The sequence below is a fragment of the Melozone crissalis genome, unplaced genomic scaffold (assembly GCF_028551555.1).
Source record: "Melozone crissalis strain CALT ecotype California unplaced genomic scaffold, PUWL_Pcris_2 ptg000161l_1, whole genome shotgun sequence".
NCBI classification, from domain to species: domain Eukaryota; kingdom Metazoa; phylum Chordata; class Aves; order Passeriformes; family Passerellidae; genus Melozone; species Melozone crissalis.
Genome location: NW_026535932.1, coordinates 439,521 through 458,244, shown reverse-complemented (window position 1 = coordinate 458,244; position 18,724 = coordinate 439,521). Strand labels below are relative to the sequence as shown.

The 18,724-nt window shown below is 55.0% G+C and overlaps 2 protein-coding genes across 3 annotated transcripts; both read right to left on the bottom strand.

Moving 5' to 3' along the window:
- Positions 1–133: 133 nt before the first annotated feature.
- LOC128948847 (mothers against decapentaplegic homolog 4-like) lies at positions 134–9,159 on the bottom strand. Its single transcript, XM_054293607.1, has 12 exons — positions 9,061–9,159; positions 7,694–7,940; positions 6,876–7,050; positions 6,447–6,467; positions 5,154–5,291; positions 4,254–4,328; positions 4,061–4,168; positions 3,950–3,988; positions 3,689–3,872; positions 2,589–2,757; positions 1,292–1,430; positions 134–352 (listed from the first exon to the last, which is right to left on the bottom strand). Exons 2-12 carry the CDS (start codon positions 7,916–7,918, stop codon positions 153–155), a joined length of 1,473 nt encoding a protein of 490 aa, XP_054149582.1. The 5' UTR covers positions 7,919–7,940; positions 9,061–9,159; the 3' UTR covers positions 134–152.
- Positions 9,160–10,091: 932 nt separating this feature from the next.
- Positions 10,092–18,455, bottom strand: CHTOP (chromatin target of PRMT1). 2 transcript variants are annotated; one of them, XM_054293587.1, is made up of 6 exons: positions 18,347–18,455; positions 16,927–17,002; positions 14,822–14,972; positions 12,962–13,145; positions 11,897–12,034; positions 10,092–10,386 (listed from the first exon to the last, which is right to left on the bottom strand). In XM_054293587.1, the coding sequence occupies exons 2-6, from the start codon at positions 16,989–16,991 to the stop codon at positions 10,184–10,186; spliced, it is 741 nt and encodes a 246-aa protein (XP_054149562.1). In that variant the 5' UTR covers positions 16,992–17,002; positions 18,347–18,455; the 3' UTR covers positions 10,092–10,183. The 2 variants fall into 2 exon arrangements, with proteins under 2 accessions (XP_054149562.1, XP_054149563.1); XM_054293588.1 differs by having other exon boundaries at positions 12,962–13,142.
- Between the last annotated feature and the right edge of the window lie 269 nt (positions 18,456–18,724).

Sequence of the window (18,724 nt, the reverse complement as noted above, 5' to 3'; positions counted from 1 at the left end):
GGCTGCACTACACCCAGGCCACAAGGCCTGACTCGACCCATTAAATAACCGTTAAACAAACAAATTTTTGGTCATTTCGATTCGTTTTTTTTTGCCATTTCTCTTCATTTTTTTGCCCTTTTTTCCTCTTTTTTTGGCATTCCTCGCAGGGTTCAGGCGTGTGCGTCGGGCAGGGCGTGCAGGACGTGGTCCAGCAGCTGCAGGGCGCGGTGCAGGTGCACCTCGATCCAGCAGGGCGTGCAGGTGATGCTGGCGCGGGGGTAGTCGGGCCCCCAGCCCTTAACGAAGCTCAGCCTAACGAGGCAGAGGCGCCGCAGGTCGTCCACGCCGAGCCCCGCGGCCACCGACAGCCCTGGGGGGCGGGACACGGTCACAACGGGGGGCTCAGCTTGTCCTGGGGTCACTCATGGGGGTTCCAGCCCACCCTGGGGTCACTCATGGGGATCCCAGCCTGTCCTGGGGTCACTCATGGGGGTCCCAGCCCACCCTGGGGTCACTCAGGGGGGTTCCAGCCCGTTCTGGGGTCACTCAGGGGTGGTGGGACAGCCCCGGGGGGGTCAGCACAGGCACTGACCAGCACTGTGGTCACTCAGGGGGGTCAGCACAGGCACTGACCACCCCCGTGGTCACTCAGGGGTGGTCACCATGGGGTCCTGTCACCCCCGTGGTCACTCAGGGGGGTCAGCACAGGCACTGACCAGCACTGTGGTCACTCGGGGGGGTCAGCACAGGCACTGACCACCCCCGTGGTCACTCGGGGGGGTCAGCACAGGCACTGACCAGCACCGTGGTCACTCAGGGGGGTCAGCACAGGCACTGACCACCCCCGTGGTCACTCGGGGGGGTCAGCACAGGCACTGACCAGCACTGTGGTCACTCAGGGGGGTCAGCACAGGCACTGACCAGCACTGTGGTCACTCGGGGGGGTCAGCACAGGCACTGACCAGCACTGTGGTCACTCAGGGGGGTCAGCACAGGCACTGACCAGCACCGTGGTCACTCAGGGGGGTCAGCACAGGCACTGACCAGCACTGTGGTCACTCGGGGGGGTCAGCACAGGCACTGACCAGCACTGTGGTCACCCGGGGGGGTCAGCACAGGCACTGACCAGCACTGTGGTCACTCGGGGGGGTCAGCACAGGCACTGACCAGCACTGTGGTCACCCGGGGGGGTCAGCACAGGCACTGACCAGCACTGTGGTCACTCAGGGGGGTCAGCACAGGCACTGACCACCCCCGTGGTCACTCAGGGGGGTCAGCACAGGCACTGACCACCCCCGTGGTCACTCACCGATGGCCGGGGCGATGCCCCCCACGGCCCCGGCCCCGGGGATGGTCCCGGCCACCGCGGCCGCCTGGGCAGTGGCCGCAGCCTGGGCCGTGGCCGCCTGCTGCTGCATCTGCCGGTGGCACTGCCGCAGGTCAAACACCTGGGGAGGGGACACCGGGGGGGGACAAACATGGTTTATCAAAAATCTTTTCTTTAGGAGTTTTTTTTAAAGATTTTTTAAGATTTTTTTTTTCTCCTGAGAAGCTGAGAAACCTCATAAAGAAAATGTAAATGATAACTATCTGCCGCTGTAAAATGCAACAAGTAGATCTGTGATTGGTCTACTGCTATAAAATGCAATTAATTATCTACTGCTATAAAATGCAACAAGTAGATCTGTGATTGGTCTCATGGAATTATTTCTAATTAATCATTCTAATTATTTCTAATTAATCTGTCCGGACTGTCTCAGTCAATCACAAACCTTTATCACCATTCCTTTTCTATTTTTAACTAACCTCCTTTCTTCTATTTTTTAATAGAATTTTAATATTATATATATATATATAAATAAATAAATAATTTATATATTTATCAAATATATATTTATCCATAAATAAATATATACTTGATATAATGTATAAATAAATATATAAATCATATGACACATATTAGTATATTATTATATACTGTCATATATTATATTAATATACATCATTACATGCTATATATTATAGATAGTGTTATATATTATATATTACATTATATATATTACATATTTTATTATATATTTTATATATTTTATAATAAATTACATTATTATGTGTTATTTTATATTTATTATATATTAATACAATAATTATACTACTATATAGTAGATATATATTTGATACAATATATATATAAATGTATAATATATACTACATATATAATATATTATAAATTTATCTATCAAATACATATTTATAAAAAATTATGTTTTAGAAGGTTTGCTTTATAAATAAATAAAACCACAAAATTATTAATAATAAAAAAATAACTAAATATAAAATAAATATAAATATTAAAATAAATAAAAATAAAAATTTATTTATTTATAAATCAAACCTTCTAAAACACCAACCCAACATCCTCACCTCTTCCCTCCTCCCCCAACCCCTGCAAACACCAAACTCCACCACACGAGGGCACCCCTGAGCAGGGCACATTTAGGGTTGGGGGCGTCCCTCCATCCCTGGGGCGCTCCCACTGCGCAGAACCCCCCAAAATCCAAACACAGACCCCCCCCCAGCCCCTCGGGGACCCTCGGGGACCCCACCTTGACGTGCGCTCCGGGGTACACCTTGTGCACGGCGTCGCCGGGGGCCCTGCCCGCCTCCCTGTCCAGGTAGAAGCTCTGCACGAACACGGCGTGCTCGCTGCGGCAGCGCATCCACACATCGCCCTCTCCGCGGCGCTCCAGCTGCACGCCCCTGCCGATGTGCAGCCTGGGGAGAGGGTCAGCACGGACCCCCAGGACCCCCGAGCCCCCCAGGACCCCCCAGTTCCCTGTTCCACCTGCCCAGCCCTGTCTCCTCATTGCTCCTTGCACGCCCCTGCCGATGTGCAGCCTGGGGAGAGGGTCAGCATGGACCCCCGAGCCCCCCAGGACCCCCGAGCCCCCCAGGACCCCCAGCCCCTGTTTCACCTGCCCCAGGCCCCAGGTTCTCCCTGTTTTGCCCTGATTATCCCACATTTTCCCCTCATATTCCTCCCTTCCGCCCCCATTACCCCCTGTTATCCCCTCCTATTCTGCCCTAATTATCTCTTCTGGATCCCTCTTTTCCTCATCACCCCATTTTCCCAATTTCTGCTGATTTTTCCCCTTTTCCTCCTTCTGCCCTAACTATCCCCTATTTCGCCCATATCCCCCTTTTCCCATTTATCCCCCAACCCTCCCCCTTTTGCCCCCCATCCTTCACCCCTCCTGCCCCATTCCCAGACCCGATTCCCCCCATTACTCCCAACCCTTCCCAATGCCCCCCGTGCCCCCCTTAACCCTCCAGTGCACCCCATGCCCCCTGACCCACCGTGCCCACCATGCCCTCCACACCCCCCTGTGCCCCCCATGCCTCCCGACCCCCATGCCCCCCATGTTCCCATTGCCCCCATCCCCTCCATACCCCTCCACGCCCCCTATGCCCCTCTCACCCCCCGTGCCCCCTTCCCCCTTTTTGCCCCTCTGTGCTCCCCATGCCCCCCTGATCCCCATCTCCCCCATGCCCCCCGTGTCTCCTCACCCCCCATGTCCCCCATTTCCCCCTCACCCCCCATCACCCCCATGACCCCGTGCTCCCTGACCCACCGTGCGCTCTCCGTGCCCCCCATTCCCCCTGTGCCCCCCATTCCCCCCATGCCCCCCGTGCCCCCCGTGCCCACCGTGCCCTCTCGCTGGCGGCGCAGCGCTGCACGTTGGAGAGCTGCCCCAGGCAGAAGCGGGCACCCCCCGAGGGATCCACGTATCCATCCACGACCACCGAGGGGCAGCTCGAGGGCACCTTGAAGATCTCCCCCACCTGCACGTCCTGCTCGAAGTAGGCGATGGAGCACCAGAACTCCGGGCCTGGAACGGGGGGAAATTGGGGGTTTTTGGGGGGGTCACGGCACCCACGGGTGCTGAAAAGGGTGGGGGGCACTCACCGGGGTGCGTGGACACGGGGGGCTGCAGCATGGGGGGCCCTGGGTGGGTAGAGAGGGGTCAGCACAGTGAAGATCCCCCCCAAAGTGTCACCCAGCGCCCCCCAAACCTACAGCAGTGCTGGGGGTGGCTCTGGCTGCCGGGAGGGTGGTGGGGAGGGGGCTGGGACCCCCCCAAAGTCGGGGTGTAGATGGTGGCGGGGCTCCAGCTCAGCGGTGAACCTGCAGGGGGACATGGGGGACATGGGGGACATGAGGAGGGTCCCCCCACAGGGGTTGGGGGGCAGTGGGGCACCCCCATACTCACCGTGCTGGGGGGGTTTGGGGTACCCGTTCTGTGCTGGGGGGCCCTCGGGGTGGGCCTGGGGGTCCTGGGGGGTCGCTGTGGGGGAAGATGTTGATTTTAGGGTTTAGAAGGTTTGATTTATAATTTTTTCTAGAAATATATATTTATATATTTTTTAATATATTTATATACATTTTATATATATTTAGATATTAATATATTCATATCTTTAAATATAGTTTTATATACATTTATATACATTTATATATGTATATATTTTATATATCTTTATATATTTTATATATTTTTATATATGTTATATATTTTTATATATTTTAATATATGTATATTATTATATTTATTTTATATGTTTATATATAGTTATATATTTTTATATTTTTATTTATATATTTTTATATTTTTATATATTTATAATTTTATGCATTTATAATTTTCAATATATTTATATATTTATATATATTTTTAATATATTTTAATTTTTATATTTATATGTATATTTATATATTTTAATATGTATAATTTATATATTTGTATTTATTTAATATATTTACATATATTTGTAATTTTCTATATTTATACATATTTTATATATTATACATATTTTTCTATTTATATATTTTAATATATTTATATATATTTTATATTTTCACATTTATATGTATATTTATTTATTTTAACATATTATGTATATTTTATGTATTTGTATATATTTATATATTTTATTTATTTATATATTTTATGTATTTATAGATTTATATATTTTATATATTTATAGATTTATAGATTTATATCTATTTATATCCATATATATATTTTTATATATTTTTATATTGCGGAGTGGGGGGCTCAGAGTGACACCCCCAAACCCCCTCAGTGCAGGGATCAATGTCGGGGTCTCACCTTGGGGCAGCTCCGGGCAGCTCCGGGGGGGCACTCGGGGGGGCTCAGGGGGCAGCGCTCGCTGGGGGCACCCGGGGGTCTCCATCTGCACCACACACTCATGGGCACGCTCCTCCTTCACCGGGCACGGGGGGGACACTGGGGACACACACGGAGACCGTGGGGGGACACTGGGGACACACACGGAGATCGTGGGGGGACACTGGGGACACACACAGAGATCGTGGGGGGACACGGGGACACACACCGGGCATCGTGGGGGGACACTGGGGACACACATGGAGATCGTGGGGGGACACGGGGACACACACCGGGCACGGGGGGGGGACACTGGGGACACACACAGAGACCGTGGGGGGAAACGGGGGACACACACCGGGCATCGTGGGGGGACACTGGGGACACACACGGAGATCGTGGGGGGACACTGGGGACACACACAGAGATCGTGGGGGGACACGGGGACACACACCGGGCACGGGGGGGACACTGGGGACACACACGGAGACCGTGGGGGGACACTGGGGACACACACCGGGCATCGTGGGGGGACACTGGGGACACACACCGGGCATCGTGGGGGGACACGGGGACACACACAGAGACCATGGGGGGAAACGGGGGACACACACCGGGCATCGTGGGGGGACACGGGGACACACACGGAGATCGTGGGGGGACACTGGGGACACACACAGAGATCGTGGGGGGACACGGGGACACACACCGGGCATCGTGGGGGGACACTGGGGACACACACAGAGACCATGGGGGGACACGGGGACACACACCGGGCACCGTGGGGGGAAATGGGGACACACACGGAGACCGTGGGGGGACACTGGGGACACACACGGAGATCGTGGGGGGACACGGGGACACACACCGGGCACGGGGGGGGACACTGGGGACACACACGGAGATCGTGGGGGGACACGGGGACACACACCGGGCACGGGGGGGGACACTGGGGACACACACAGAGACCGTGGGGGGAAACGGGGGACACACACCGGGCATCGTGGGGGGACACGGGGACACACACCGGGCATCGTGGGGGGACACTGGGGACACACACAGAGATCGTGGGGGGACACGGGGACACACACCGGGCATCGTGGGGCGACACTGGGGACACACACCGGGCATCGTGGGGGGACACTGGGGACACACACTGGGCACGGGGGGGACACGGGGACACACACCGGGCACGGGGGGGACACTGGGGACACACACCGGAGACCACGGGCACCCGCGGCGGGGGGCTCGGGGGGCTCCGGGCCGGGGTCTCACCTGTGCTCGGGATGCTCAGACCTGCGGGACAGGGTTGGGGTGGGAATTAGGGGTTTTGGGTTAGGATTAGGGGTGCTGTGACCCCCTCTTGGTGACCAGGATCCCAGTTTAGGCGTTTAGGGGGGTCCCGGTGTGGGGGATTGGCGAGTCCCAGTGTGGGGGTTTGAGGGGTCCTGGTGTGGGGGTTTGGGGGGATCTCGGTGTGGGGGATTGGGGGTCCCGGTTTGGGGGCTTGGGGGGTCCCGGTTTGGGGGCTTGGGGGGTCCCGGTTTGGGGGTTTGGGGGGATCACGGTGTGGGGGCTTGGGGGAGTCCCGGTTTGGGGGCTTGGGGGATTAAGGTTTATGATTACAATTAGCGGTGCTGTGACCCCCCCTTGGCGCCCCCCCCACCCTTGGCGACCCCTCCTCATTTCGGGGGTCCCGCTCACCGCCGCCGGGGGTCCCCACGCGCTCGTAGTGGTAGGGGTTGACGCAGACGCTGTCGCACTTGAGGTCGAAGGCGAACCGGCAGAAGCGGGCGGGCTTGAGCTCGTTCTTGTGCAGGTCGGGCCAGCGCCAGAGCCGCGCGTAGATGACGTGAGGGAAACCCTTCCTGCCGGCCACCTGTGGGGAGGGGACACGGAGGGGAAGGAGGGGTGGGACCCCTACCCGGGGTGACAACAGCGGGATCTCCCTGGGTGACGATATCGGGGTGCCCCCAGGGTGACAATAACGGGATCCTCTCAGGGCGACAACACTGGGATCCCTCTGGGGAGGATTTCGGAGGTTTGGGACCCCCCAAACCCCCACACCGGGAACCCCCTGGAGTGACAACACCGGGGTCCCCAGAGGGCTCAGCCCCCATCCCCAGGGGGTCACCCCCATTCCGGGGGTCCTCAGAGGGGTCATTCCCCATCCTGGAGGTCCCCAGGGGTCTCAACCCCCATCCCAGGGGTCTCCAGAGGGCTCAGTCCCAATCCCGGTGGTCTCAACCCCCATCTCGGGGGTCCCCAGAGGGTTCAGCCCCAATCCCGGAGGTCCCCAGGGGGGTTAATCCCTATCCGGGGGTCCCCAGAGGGTTCAGCCCCCATCCACAGGGGGGTTACCCCCATTCCGGGTGTCCCCAGGGTGGGTCAGCCCCAATCCCGATGGTCTCAGCCCCCATCTCGGGGGTCCCCAGATGGCTCAGCCCCCATCCCGGGGTTCAGCCTCCATCCCGGGGGTCCCCAGGGGGTGTCAGCCCCACCGAGCCCCCCTCGCGGGGTACCTGGAGGCGCCCGTCCAGCGTTCTCTGCACGGTGACACACTGGCCGGGCTGGGCCCCTCCGGAGGTGACAGCGGCCACCAGCGCGTCCAGCTCGTCCCTCTTCTCCTTGAGCTTCCTCAGCAGGCTCTGGATGGCGCGGCGGGCGAAGGCCTCGCTGTCCCCTCCCTGCCGGTGGCACAGCAGGCTGTGCACGATGCCGGGGCCGCTGTCGCCGCCCAGGGACATGGCGTGTCCCCAGAGGGTCACCCTGCTGCAGGGGACACCGAGCTGCTGGCACCGGTGACAAAGCCATGTCACCCAAAGCCTGCGTTCTGTGCTCCCTCAGTGCCAGAGTTTGTCCCCAGAGGGTCACCCTGCTGCAGGGGACACCGAGCTGCTGGCACCGCTGACAAAGCCATGTCACCCAAAGCCTGCGTTCTGTGCTCCCTGGTTGATGGCACGACACGAGTTTGTCCCTGAGGGTCACCCTGCTGCAGGGGACACCGAGCCACTGGAACCAGGGAAGGTGGCACTCTCAGGCGACAAAGCCATGTCACCCCAAATCCTGCGTTCTGTGCTCCCTCAGTGCCAGAGTTTGTCCCCAGCGTGGGCTGAGGTGACCCAGCACAGCTCACAGGGACACTTGGGGTGTCCCCAGGCAGAACTGGGTACTGGCACACGCTCGGGGACAGCGCTGTCCCCAGGCTGGCACGGAACAGCCGGGATGGAGCCGCTCCCGCAGCCGCCGCCGAGCCCAGACTAAACAGAGCCCGGCCTGGCGCCGCTCCTTAACCCCGCTCTGTCTCTCTCGGCTTCTCCTTTTCCTGCCAGAGCCTGGAAAATCCTCGGGATGGCGGCAGACACAACAATCGCCGCCCTCTGCTCCTTATCCGAGCCTGAGTGTCCTGCCAGCACCCCCAGTCTGGCCCCAAATGCCACCTCGCTATGGGGACACGTCCAGGGATGCTGAGGGGGGTGAGACCCTCATCCCCCCGCCAGGCTCTGCGGTTCATCCCATCCCTGCTCCCTGCCTCGTGTTTTGGGGTTAAAAGCGGTGGGAGAGGGGATTTGGGGTCCTGCTCCTCCTCCCTGCATCCCAAGGCTGCTCCAGGGAAGGCTGGAAGGGTCGGAGCCCGGGTTTGGGGCAAGCTGGGCTCAGTGGGGCCAGACCCGGCCCCGTTCTCACCCCACATCGCCCTGCCAGAACCCCGGGCTGATCCCAGTCCCAAACCTCGTCCTGGAGATGTTCCTGGGACACCACGGGAAGGTGACAGGGACGGCACAGGGGTTCTAAGGGGTGACACGCTTGAAGGAGGGGGTGACACGCTTTAAGAAGGGGACACAGCAGGGACCTTTAGGGGACCGAAGGTGGCTCGGGATGGACTCACCTGCACCGGCCCCGGCTGCCGTCACTCGCGGCCCGGCTCCCGCCGCATCTCCTCCGGCTCACGGTGCTGCTGCCGTGCCTGCAGAGCCCTGATTTTCCTTCAGCCCCCTGTCCTGAGCTTCCTGGCCTTCTCTGAGTCCTCTGCCTTTCCCTCAGGTCCCTGTCCTGCCCTGAGCTCTTTGCTCTTCCCTCAGCCCTTCCCCTCAGCCCCCTGCCCTTCCATCAGCCCCTGCCTTTCCCTCAGCCTCCTTCTCCTGTAAGCCCTTTCCCTCAACCTCCCTCGCTTTCTCTGAGCCCTCTCCTCCTGCTCCCAGCTTTTTCCTCCTTCTCTGAGCCCTCTCCTCCTCCTCCTCCTCTCCCCGTCCCGTTCCCGCTCCCTCGGCCCTTTCCCAACTCCGGCCCTACAATAACAAAAGGAGCGGCCCGAGAGCGTGAGGCGCCGCCGCGCCTCAGCCAATGGCAGCGCCCGTGACAGCCGAGCCGGGCCCCGCCAGCCAATGGCAGCCGAGCTTTCATTGCGCCAGCCTCCAGACGGGTCCCGCCCCCGGCGCCGCCGGGCCCGGCTCCCACCGGGAGCGCCGCGGGTCCGGCCCCGGTTATACCGCGGGAGCGGATCCCGTTATACCGCGGGAATGCCGCGGGAACGCCGCGGGAACGGCTCCGGTTATACCGCGGGAATGCCGCGGGTCCGGCCCCCGTTACACCCCGGTTATCCCGCGGGTCCGGTCCCGATCCCACGAGGAACGCCGCGGATCCAGCCCTGGTTATACCGCAGGTATCCATCCCAAACCCCAAGAAACTCATCCCAAAACCCAACAACCCCATCCCAACACTTGACAAACCATCCCAAAACTTGACCAACTCATCCCAAAACCCAAGAAATTTGTCCCAAAACCCAACAACTCATCCCAAACCCCATCCATGGAGCTCCACAGCCACAGGTGCACCCCTGGCACTGCCACCACCAGACTCCCCACATCAGCTCCACCCCATCCTCAGTGCAAAACCACCAAAAAAGATCCCGGGGAAAAGAACAATCCAAAAAAAGTTTAATACAACAGAGAGTATCAAAACATCCAAGAACACACTAAGTCTGATTTCCCCTCGGGGTGGATCCCGGCGCCTCAGTCGGCGGCCTCGGGGTCCGTCTGTGCCATGTACGCGTCCAGCTCGGCGTCCAGGTGTCCCTTGGTCTTGGACATGTAGGCGTCCAGCTGGTTGTCCAGCTGCTCCTTGGTGAGGGCGGGCCGTGCCGAGCCTCTGCCGCGGCCCCGGCCTCTGCCGCGCCCGCCGAAGCCGCCCCGGCCGCGCCCCGCCATGCCGCGCCCTGCGGGGTGGGGAGGGTCAGGGGGTGTGGGCTGGGAGCGCACACCCCTCATTTTGTCCATTCTGGGATTTCTCACCCCACATGGTCACTGCCTCCATCCTAGGATTTCACACTTCATCATTGTCTGCATCCCAGGATGGGATTTCCCACATTTCCCACCCCTTACTGCCTCCATCCTGGGATGGGATTTCACACTCCACCATCCCAGGATTTCCCACCACTCCACTCCATCCATTTTGGGATTTCTCATCCTACCCCATCACTGCCTGCATCCTGGGATTGCACACCCCTTATTTATGGGATTGCACATCCCTTATTTACAGGATTTCACACCCCCCACTGCCTCCATCCCTGGATCTCCCACCCCTCCATCCTGGGATTTCACACCCCATCACTGCCTGAATCCCAGGATTTCCCACCCCTCACTGCCTCCATCTCAGGACTGCACATCCCTCATTGATGGGATTTCTCATCCCTCCATCCTGAGATTTCACATCCCTCATTTTGTTAATTTCAGGATTTTTCACCCCACCTGGTCACTGCTTGCATCCAGGGATTTCCTACCCCTCACTTGGTCCATTTCGGGATTTCTCACCCCACCCTGTCACTGCCTCCATGCCCGGATTTCCCACTCCATCACTGTCTGCATCCCAGGATTTCCCACCCCTCATTTCGTCCATCCCGGGATTTCCCACCCTGTGACTGTCACTGCCTCCATCCCCGGATTTCCCACCCCTCTTTCCTGGGATTTCACACCCCTACATCCTGGGATTTCCCACCCCTCACTGCCTCCATCCCAGGATTTCCCACCCCTCCATCCTGAGACTTCACATCCCTCATTCATGGGATTTCACACCCCCTCATTCATGGGATTTCACACCCCCTCATTCCTGGGATTTCACACCCCCTCATTCATGGGATTTCACACCCCCTCATTCCTGGGATTTCACACCCCCTCATTCATGGGATTTCCCACCCCTAACTTCGTCCATTTTGGGATTTCTCACCCCACCTGGTCATTGCCTCCATCCCAGGATTTCCCACTCCATCCTTGTCAGCATCCTGGGATTTCACACCCCTCATTCCTGGGATTTCCCACTTTATCACTGTCTGCATCCTGGGATTTCCCACCCCTCACTGCCTCAATCCCATAACTGTCTCTATCCCATCATTTCCCACTACATCACTGTCTGAATCCCAGGATTTCCCACCCCTTTCAGCCCCTTGGCGATTCCCAGAGAGGTATTTGACTCATGGCTACACTCCCAGCTCCTTCTCACCACTCAAGAGCTTCCTAAGAATTCCTAATCCCAGCCTAACACCAACATCTGCCTCTTGGCTTTCCCATCCCACCCTGCTGATAAAACCACCACGTGTTGGATTAAAGCTTTGAATTCCAGGCTGGGAACTCTTGGTGCTGCAGGCTCCACTCCCCACCTCAGCCTCACAGCAGGATCCCAGCTGGATCAGGATTATCCCGGGGTTAACCCCTGCCGTTCCGGGCACTGACCTCTGCCGCCGATGCCGCCCCGGCCCATGGCGCCCCGGCCCAGGCCGCCTCTGCCCGGGCCCCCGCGGCCCCTGATGCCGCCTCTGCGCAGGCCCATCCTGGGGGCGATCCCTCTGCCGCCACGCAGCAGGCCTTGACCTTGGGTGGGGAAACCAGAAAAACGGGAGCTGAGCTGGGGTTTCGTGGGAAATCTCATCCTCCCTGGTATTTCCCTGCCAGGTGTGTCAGTCATCTCTCCTTTCCCCAGCCTGAGCCCTGCTGAGTGCTGTCGGTCAGTCCTGCAATTCCAGGAGGGACATGGGGACATCCAGGTGTCCTTTGTCCCTTGAAACCTCCCCTCCTGTACCCTACCCCTCCTCCTCTCCCCCAGCAGCCACACGGTCCCAGAGCTCTGCTGGAGCTGTTGTAGATTCAGAATAAAAACTCTGGATCCAAATCCTCCATCAGAACTGACTCCCTTCCTTCACCATCACCTCAAAACTTCTCCATCAGAGAAAAAACCTGAGGAACCTGAGGAAACCAGAGGAAACCTGAGGAACCTTCCATGGGAGGAAGCTCCATCCCACCACCACCAGAGCCCTGGCAGGTCTGGAGTTGTCTCCATGCACCCAACTGCAACATCCAGCTGGCCAAAAAGCGTTTTTGGGGTGATCCAGCCAGCCACAAGTGTCTTTGGGTGAAAACACCACACATCCAGTTAACCGAATGTGTCTAGAGTGATCCAGCTGGCCAGAAGTGTCTCTGGGGTGATCCAGCTGGCCAAAAGTGTCTCTGGGGTGAAACACCACACACCCAGCCAGTCAAAAGTGTCTCTGGGGTAAAAACACCACATTCAGCTAGCCAAAAGTGTTTCTGGGGTGATCCAGCTGGCCAAAAGTGTCTCTGGGGTGATCTGGGGTGTCTCTGGGGTGATCCAGCTGGCCAGAAGTATCTCTGGGGTGAAACAAACCCCACAGTTGCCCCCATTTGGCTCAGCCCGGCCAAGGCACTATCAGCAACACCAACAAACCCAGTTTCACCCACGGGAACGGCGTGCGAGGGCACAGGGCACGGCAGGGCACTGACCTCGGAGCGCCACCCCTCCTCGGACGATGGCCCGGGCCCCGCGGCCCCGCAGGGCCCCCCGGGGCAGCCCCCGCTGGCCCAGGGCCAGCCCCCGTTGGCCCAGGGCTCCCCGGGCCAGCGTCCCCGCCGGCCGGCCCAGCCGCGCCTGGATGTTGCTCTTGCCGAGGCGTTGCTTCAAGCTCTTCTGGAAGAGAAGATTTGGGGGGGACAGGGGTCATGCAGCCATCTGGGAGCGGGGACACCACAGGGCTCCACCACAGGAAGGGTGAGGAGGGAGGGAGGGGTTTTAGGGGATGTTGTTGCCATGGGATTGTGAGGTGAAGCAGCTCCCGGAGGCCGGGATGAGCCTTTGGTCTGGAAAAATAGAGAGGAGACATCAACACGCAGCACCCAACAGCCCCACCGAGAAACTGGGAGTGAAAACTGTCACCGATCTGAGGGACAAACCCCATGGACAACCAGGGAGTGACAACGACAACCAGGGAATGAAAACTGTCACTGATCTGAGGGAAAAACCCACCAAGAACCAGGGAATGCAAACTGTTACTGATCTGAGGGACAATCCCCATGGACAACCAGGGAGTGACAACGACAACCAGGGAGTGACAACTGTCACTGATCTGAGGGACAACCCCCATGGACAACCAGGGAGTGACAACTGTCACTGATCTGAGGGACAAACCCACTGAGAACCAGGAGTGACAACTGTCACTGATCTGAGGGACAAAGTAGAAATTTTCTGCCAGTCCCTCCCAGGTATTTTGTTTTTAAGATCATGGAATGATCAGAGTTGGGAGGGATCCATGAGGATCATCCAGGTCAACTCCTGGCCCTGCACAGACACCCCAAAATCTCACCCTGGGCATCCCTAGGAACAGCTCCTGGAGCTTTGGCAGGCTTGGGAATGTGCCCATTGTCAGGGGAGCCTGGGCAGTGCCCAGCACCCTTTGGGGGCCCTAAAATCCATCCCAAACCTCCCCTGGCACAGCTTCAACCCATTCTCCATTCCCTGGGGAGCCTGGGCAGTGCCCAGCACCCTTTGGGGGCCCTAAAATCCATCCCAAACCTCCCCTGGCACAGCTTCATCCCATTTTCTGGGGAGCCTGGGCACTCTCTGGAGGAAGAACCTTTCCCTAAAATCCATCCTAAACCTCCCCTGGCACAGCTTCACCTCATTCCCTGGGGACTGTCTGGAAGAAGAATTTCTCCCTAAAATCCATCCTAAACCCCCTCTGGCACCCCATTCCCAGAACTCTGTCCCTGTCACAGAGATCAGAGCTGCAGATCCCTGACTCTCCTGGACACACCCTCAGCCATTCCTCCAGATGCTTCTCCATCCTCTGGACACTTCCCAACACACATTTTTTACAGAATTCCAAAAGTTTCCAGGTTGGAAAAGACCTCCCAGACCGCTGAGTGCAATCCCCACTTTGTGCCCAGCCCAGGTGCCACATCCAGGATTCACTTCATTCCAAAATTCCCTGGGCAACCCCTGCCAACCCTTCCCAGGAAATTTCTCCTCATGTGGAGGAGGAATGTGCCACATCCAGGATTTACTTAATTCCAAAATTCCCTGGGCAACCCCTGCCAACCTTTCCCAAGAAATTCCTCCTCATGTGGAGGAGAAATGTGCCACATCCAGGATTTACTTAATTCCAAAAATTCCCTGGGCAACCCCTGCCAGCCCTTCCCAGACAATTCCTCCTCCTCCCCACCCTCCTGTCAGGGATTTCTGGAGAACCAGATTCCCCCTGAGCTCCCCACACTCACCCTCCATCCCCTTCCCTTCTCTGGCCATTTTCTCTTTCCGGAGCTGTTTTTTTCCACATCCTGCAAGGCTCAAATCTGCTTTCCCCTCACCTGTTTGAGCTTCAGAGCAGCCTGCACAGACGGCCTGTTCTCCATCTGCTGGGCCAAACGTCTGTTTCGAGCGCTGGCCAGCTGCTGCTGCTGCATGGTGGCCCGGATATTCACCGGCATCGGCTGTTTGTTCTTCAGCATGTTAGTGAAGCTTCAAGGTCGAATAAAACGGGGTTTAATTAAAGCTTAAATAAACAATTATCGCCATTTCACGGTGCTCGAGTGGGGCTCCAGCTCCCATCATCAACATTTTAATGCAAAGAGTGGCACTTGATGGGATTGTGGATCCCTCGCTGGAGAGGCAGGAATGAGGTTTTGGAAGTTTTCAGTGGGAATGAGAAAGCTGGAGGTTAGAGATGGTAGAAGGGGTGACAACCAGCAAAAAGCGGGGATGGTGGTGACAAAGAGGGGGAGAAACAGGGCAGAAAAAGCCAAATGAAGCCCCAAAAAATCTGGGAAAAGTGGCAAAATTCCAGGCTAGGAGGGAGGTTGGGAAGACACCAGCATCAGGTTGGATGGGATCATGTTAAAGCTTTTTCCAACCATGATTGTACAAAATTCCACCACCCAGAATCTCCTGAATTCTACCCAACTGCTCTCCTGAAATGAGGCCACTTGGGAATTTATGTGAAATTTAATTTCTCCACTGAAGAGAGGTGGTAAATAAAGATTCTGAGTTCCAGCAGCTTCCTGGGAGCTGGTGAGCAAAATCCATCCCATAAAAAAGAAATTTAACCCCTAAAAATGAAATCCACCTCCCAGAAATGAAATTAACCCCATTAAAATGAAATTTAATCCCTAAAAATGAAATCTACTACTAAAAAGGAAATTTACCCCCTAAAAATGGAATTTAACCCCCAATAATGAACTTCACCCCATAAAAATGAAATTTACCCCCTAAAAACAAAATTCGCCTCCTAAAAGTGAAATCCATCCCCTAAAAATGAAATCCACCTCCAAAAAAAAAAATTTACCCCATACAAATGAAATCCAACTCCTAAAAATGAAATTCACTCTCTAAAAATGAAATCCACCCCTCAAAAAGGAAATTCACCTCCTAAAAACAAAATCCACCTCCTAAAAATGAAATTCATGCCCTAAAGATGAGCTTTACCTCCTAAAAATGAAATCCACCCCATAAAAAGGAAATTCACCTCCTAAAAATGGAATTCACCCCATAAAAAGGAAATTCACCTCCTAAAAATGAAATCCACCCCATAAAAAGGAAATTCACCTCCTAAAAATGGAATTCACCTCCTAAAAATGAAATCCACCTCCTAGAAATGAAATTTGCTGCCTAAAAATGAAATCCACCCCATAAAAAGGAAATTCACCTCCTAAAAATGGAATTCACCCCATAAAAATGAAATTTACCTCCTAGAAATGAAATTTACTGCCCAAAAATGAGATCTACCCCTTACAAACAAGGAGTTTGGGCTGACAGGGAGGGAAGGAGCCAGCAGGGTGTCCCTGAGCTCAGGTGCTGCCCCATCCCAGCGTGTTTAACCCCAGCAGGACAGACAGACACCCGTCAGCGATCAGGGAGGAGCCAGACGTGGACAAACCCAGCGGGATGAGGCACGGGGAGAGCTGGAGGACAGCGAGAGATGGAGGTGAAGCCAAAGCTGGTGCCTCTTACAAGGCCCAGAAGGGCCTTCGGGCCGGTTCCGAGGCCGCCGCCGGCCTCTTACAGAGCCCACCCGGGCGGGCGGGACCCTCGGGCGCGGCAGCAGGGCCAAAATACCGATGTCAAAACATGTGGGAGAGACAGGGAGGGTGTGAGGTTGGTCTCTGCTCTTACAACACATCCCACCGGGTTTACGACAACTAAAAGCACGGAGAAATCCCCTCCGGAATTTTGTTTTTTTTTGGCCCTTTTAACCTTGGGTAAGGCGGGTGTGGAAGGCACCGCCCGCTCGCTGGAGGAGGTTAAAAGAGGGCGGAAAAAACCACGGCGGGTTTTTTTGGATTTTTTTTCTTTTTGGATTTTTTTGGTTTTGGATTTTTTTTTTTTTTTTTTGATAGTGAGAATTAAGTAAAAAAAAAATAATAAAAAAAAATAGCTATGATTTCTTAGGAGCTGAAGGTGCCGTTGGCTTCCTCACCGCTCGTTCAGAGACATCTTGGTGGTGCTCTTTAGCACGACCTTCGGTGCTGACTGTGCAGCCATCTTCAGAGAATCTGCAAAAATAAAAATTTAGACATTTAGCACACATTTATATCACTAAATACCAAAAATTCCCTCTGTTCTGCCTCCATGAGTGGAGGAAATCAAGATTACTGCAGGTTATGTGTAATATATTCATCTATTTTCAGTGATTTTTAAGCCTCTATTTTTCAGTTCCGATTCTGTGATTTTGAATGTTTTTTACTCCTCTCTTAAAAATCTTGTTTAAATAAACCCTGATTTCTCCCTTACCAAAAATTGATATTTTTACAGTGAATGCTTCAGCAATATTAGGAGGAATAATATAAAAATCCAGCAGCAAGATGGAAACCAAATGGCATCTTCAGAGCAAAGATGCAAACCAGAACCCAAGACATCAAATTAATACAATTATTACATATTTACATAATCAAACATTAAAAAACCTCTGTTCTGTGTGGAGAAAACTAAGAGTGAGGCAAATGATAAATATTATATTTGTGTATTTTTAATGTTTTCTAACCCTCTACGAGGTTTAAAAAACATGGGAGTTATTTTAATTTACCTTTAGCAAATATTTATCTTTTTACAGTGAATACCTTATCGCTTTTTTGAGTAATAACACAAAAATCCAGCTATAAATAGCACCCAAATGCCTTTAGCACAGTGACACCTCCACATTTCCCATATTCGTAGCACGACCAAGGTGCAAATCCCAATTTTAAGGGCACAGGGAATAAAATTTCGAATAAAAATCCAAGGTGATGCTACAAAAGCATCATCATAGCCTCTAAAAACATCGAGGTTTAAATCCCCTCAGGGCAGGGATTTAAATCCCCCCCCCCCCCAGTGCTGGATGCTACAGAAACACGCTGGGTTCCAACCTCCGAGCTCTGCAGATCGATTTATTAATTTAATTTATAATTAGCAGCAAATTTAACGAGTGGGCGACCACCGGGATGCGCTCAGTGTATAATACCCTCAAAAACCGCTTTATTGAGAGAATTTACACACAAAAATTGCGACAACAGAAAGACTTATTGCTGTTTTAAATTATTTTCATAATTTGATTTTAATATACAGCAGCTGTTTCAATTAGAAGTGGTTTTTAAAGCGTTTTTCTTCCTGAGAGGGAAAATAAATAAGCTCGGCCCCCTCAGGCCCGGCTCTGGAGCTCGGTAAGAGGGAAGAGCCCCGACCCTGAGGGGGACCATGAGGGGATCGTGAGGGGGATCGTGAGGGGATCATGAGGGGGCCGTGAGGGGATCGTGAGGGGATCATGAGGGAGATCGTGAGGGGACCATGAAGGGATCATGAGGGGACCTCCAGGGCCCTCAGGATCGCCCCACCGGCTCTCCACCCCCAGGCCGCTCACTCACCGAAGCACACGGTCGCCAGGTCTCCGGTGGCTCCGGCGGGCGAGCGGGTGATTGCGGGGCCGGTGTGGGGCCGGCGCGGGGCCGGGGCCGGGGCCGGGGCTGGCGCTGAGCTCCGCCCGCTCCCGCCGCCGCCGCTTCTCCCTCAGCTGCCCGCGACAAAATGGCGCCCGCGCCGCTCCCGCCCCCGCCGAAATGGCGGCCGCGCTCCCGGCCACGCCCCCTGCAGCGCGAGCCCCGCCCTTGGTGGGCGGTGATTGGTGGAGCCGCGGAGGGGGCGGGGAAGAGGGCGGGGAGGAGGGGGAGGCGGGAACGGTCTGGCGGGAATTCGGGGTGGAGTCCTGGTGACGTCATAGGGAGGGGTGTCGTCATGAAATCGTC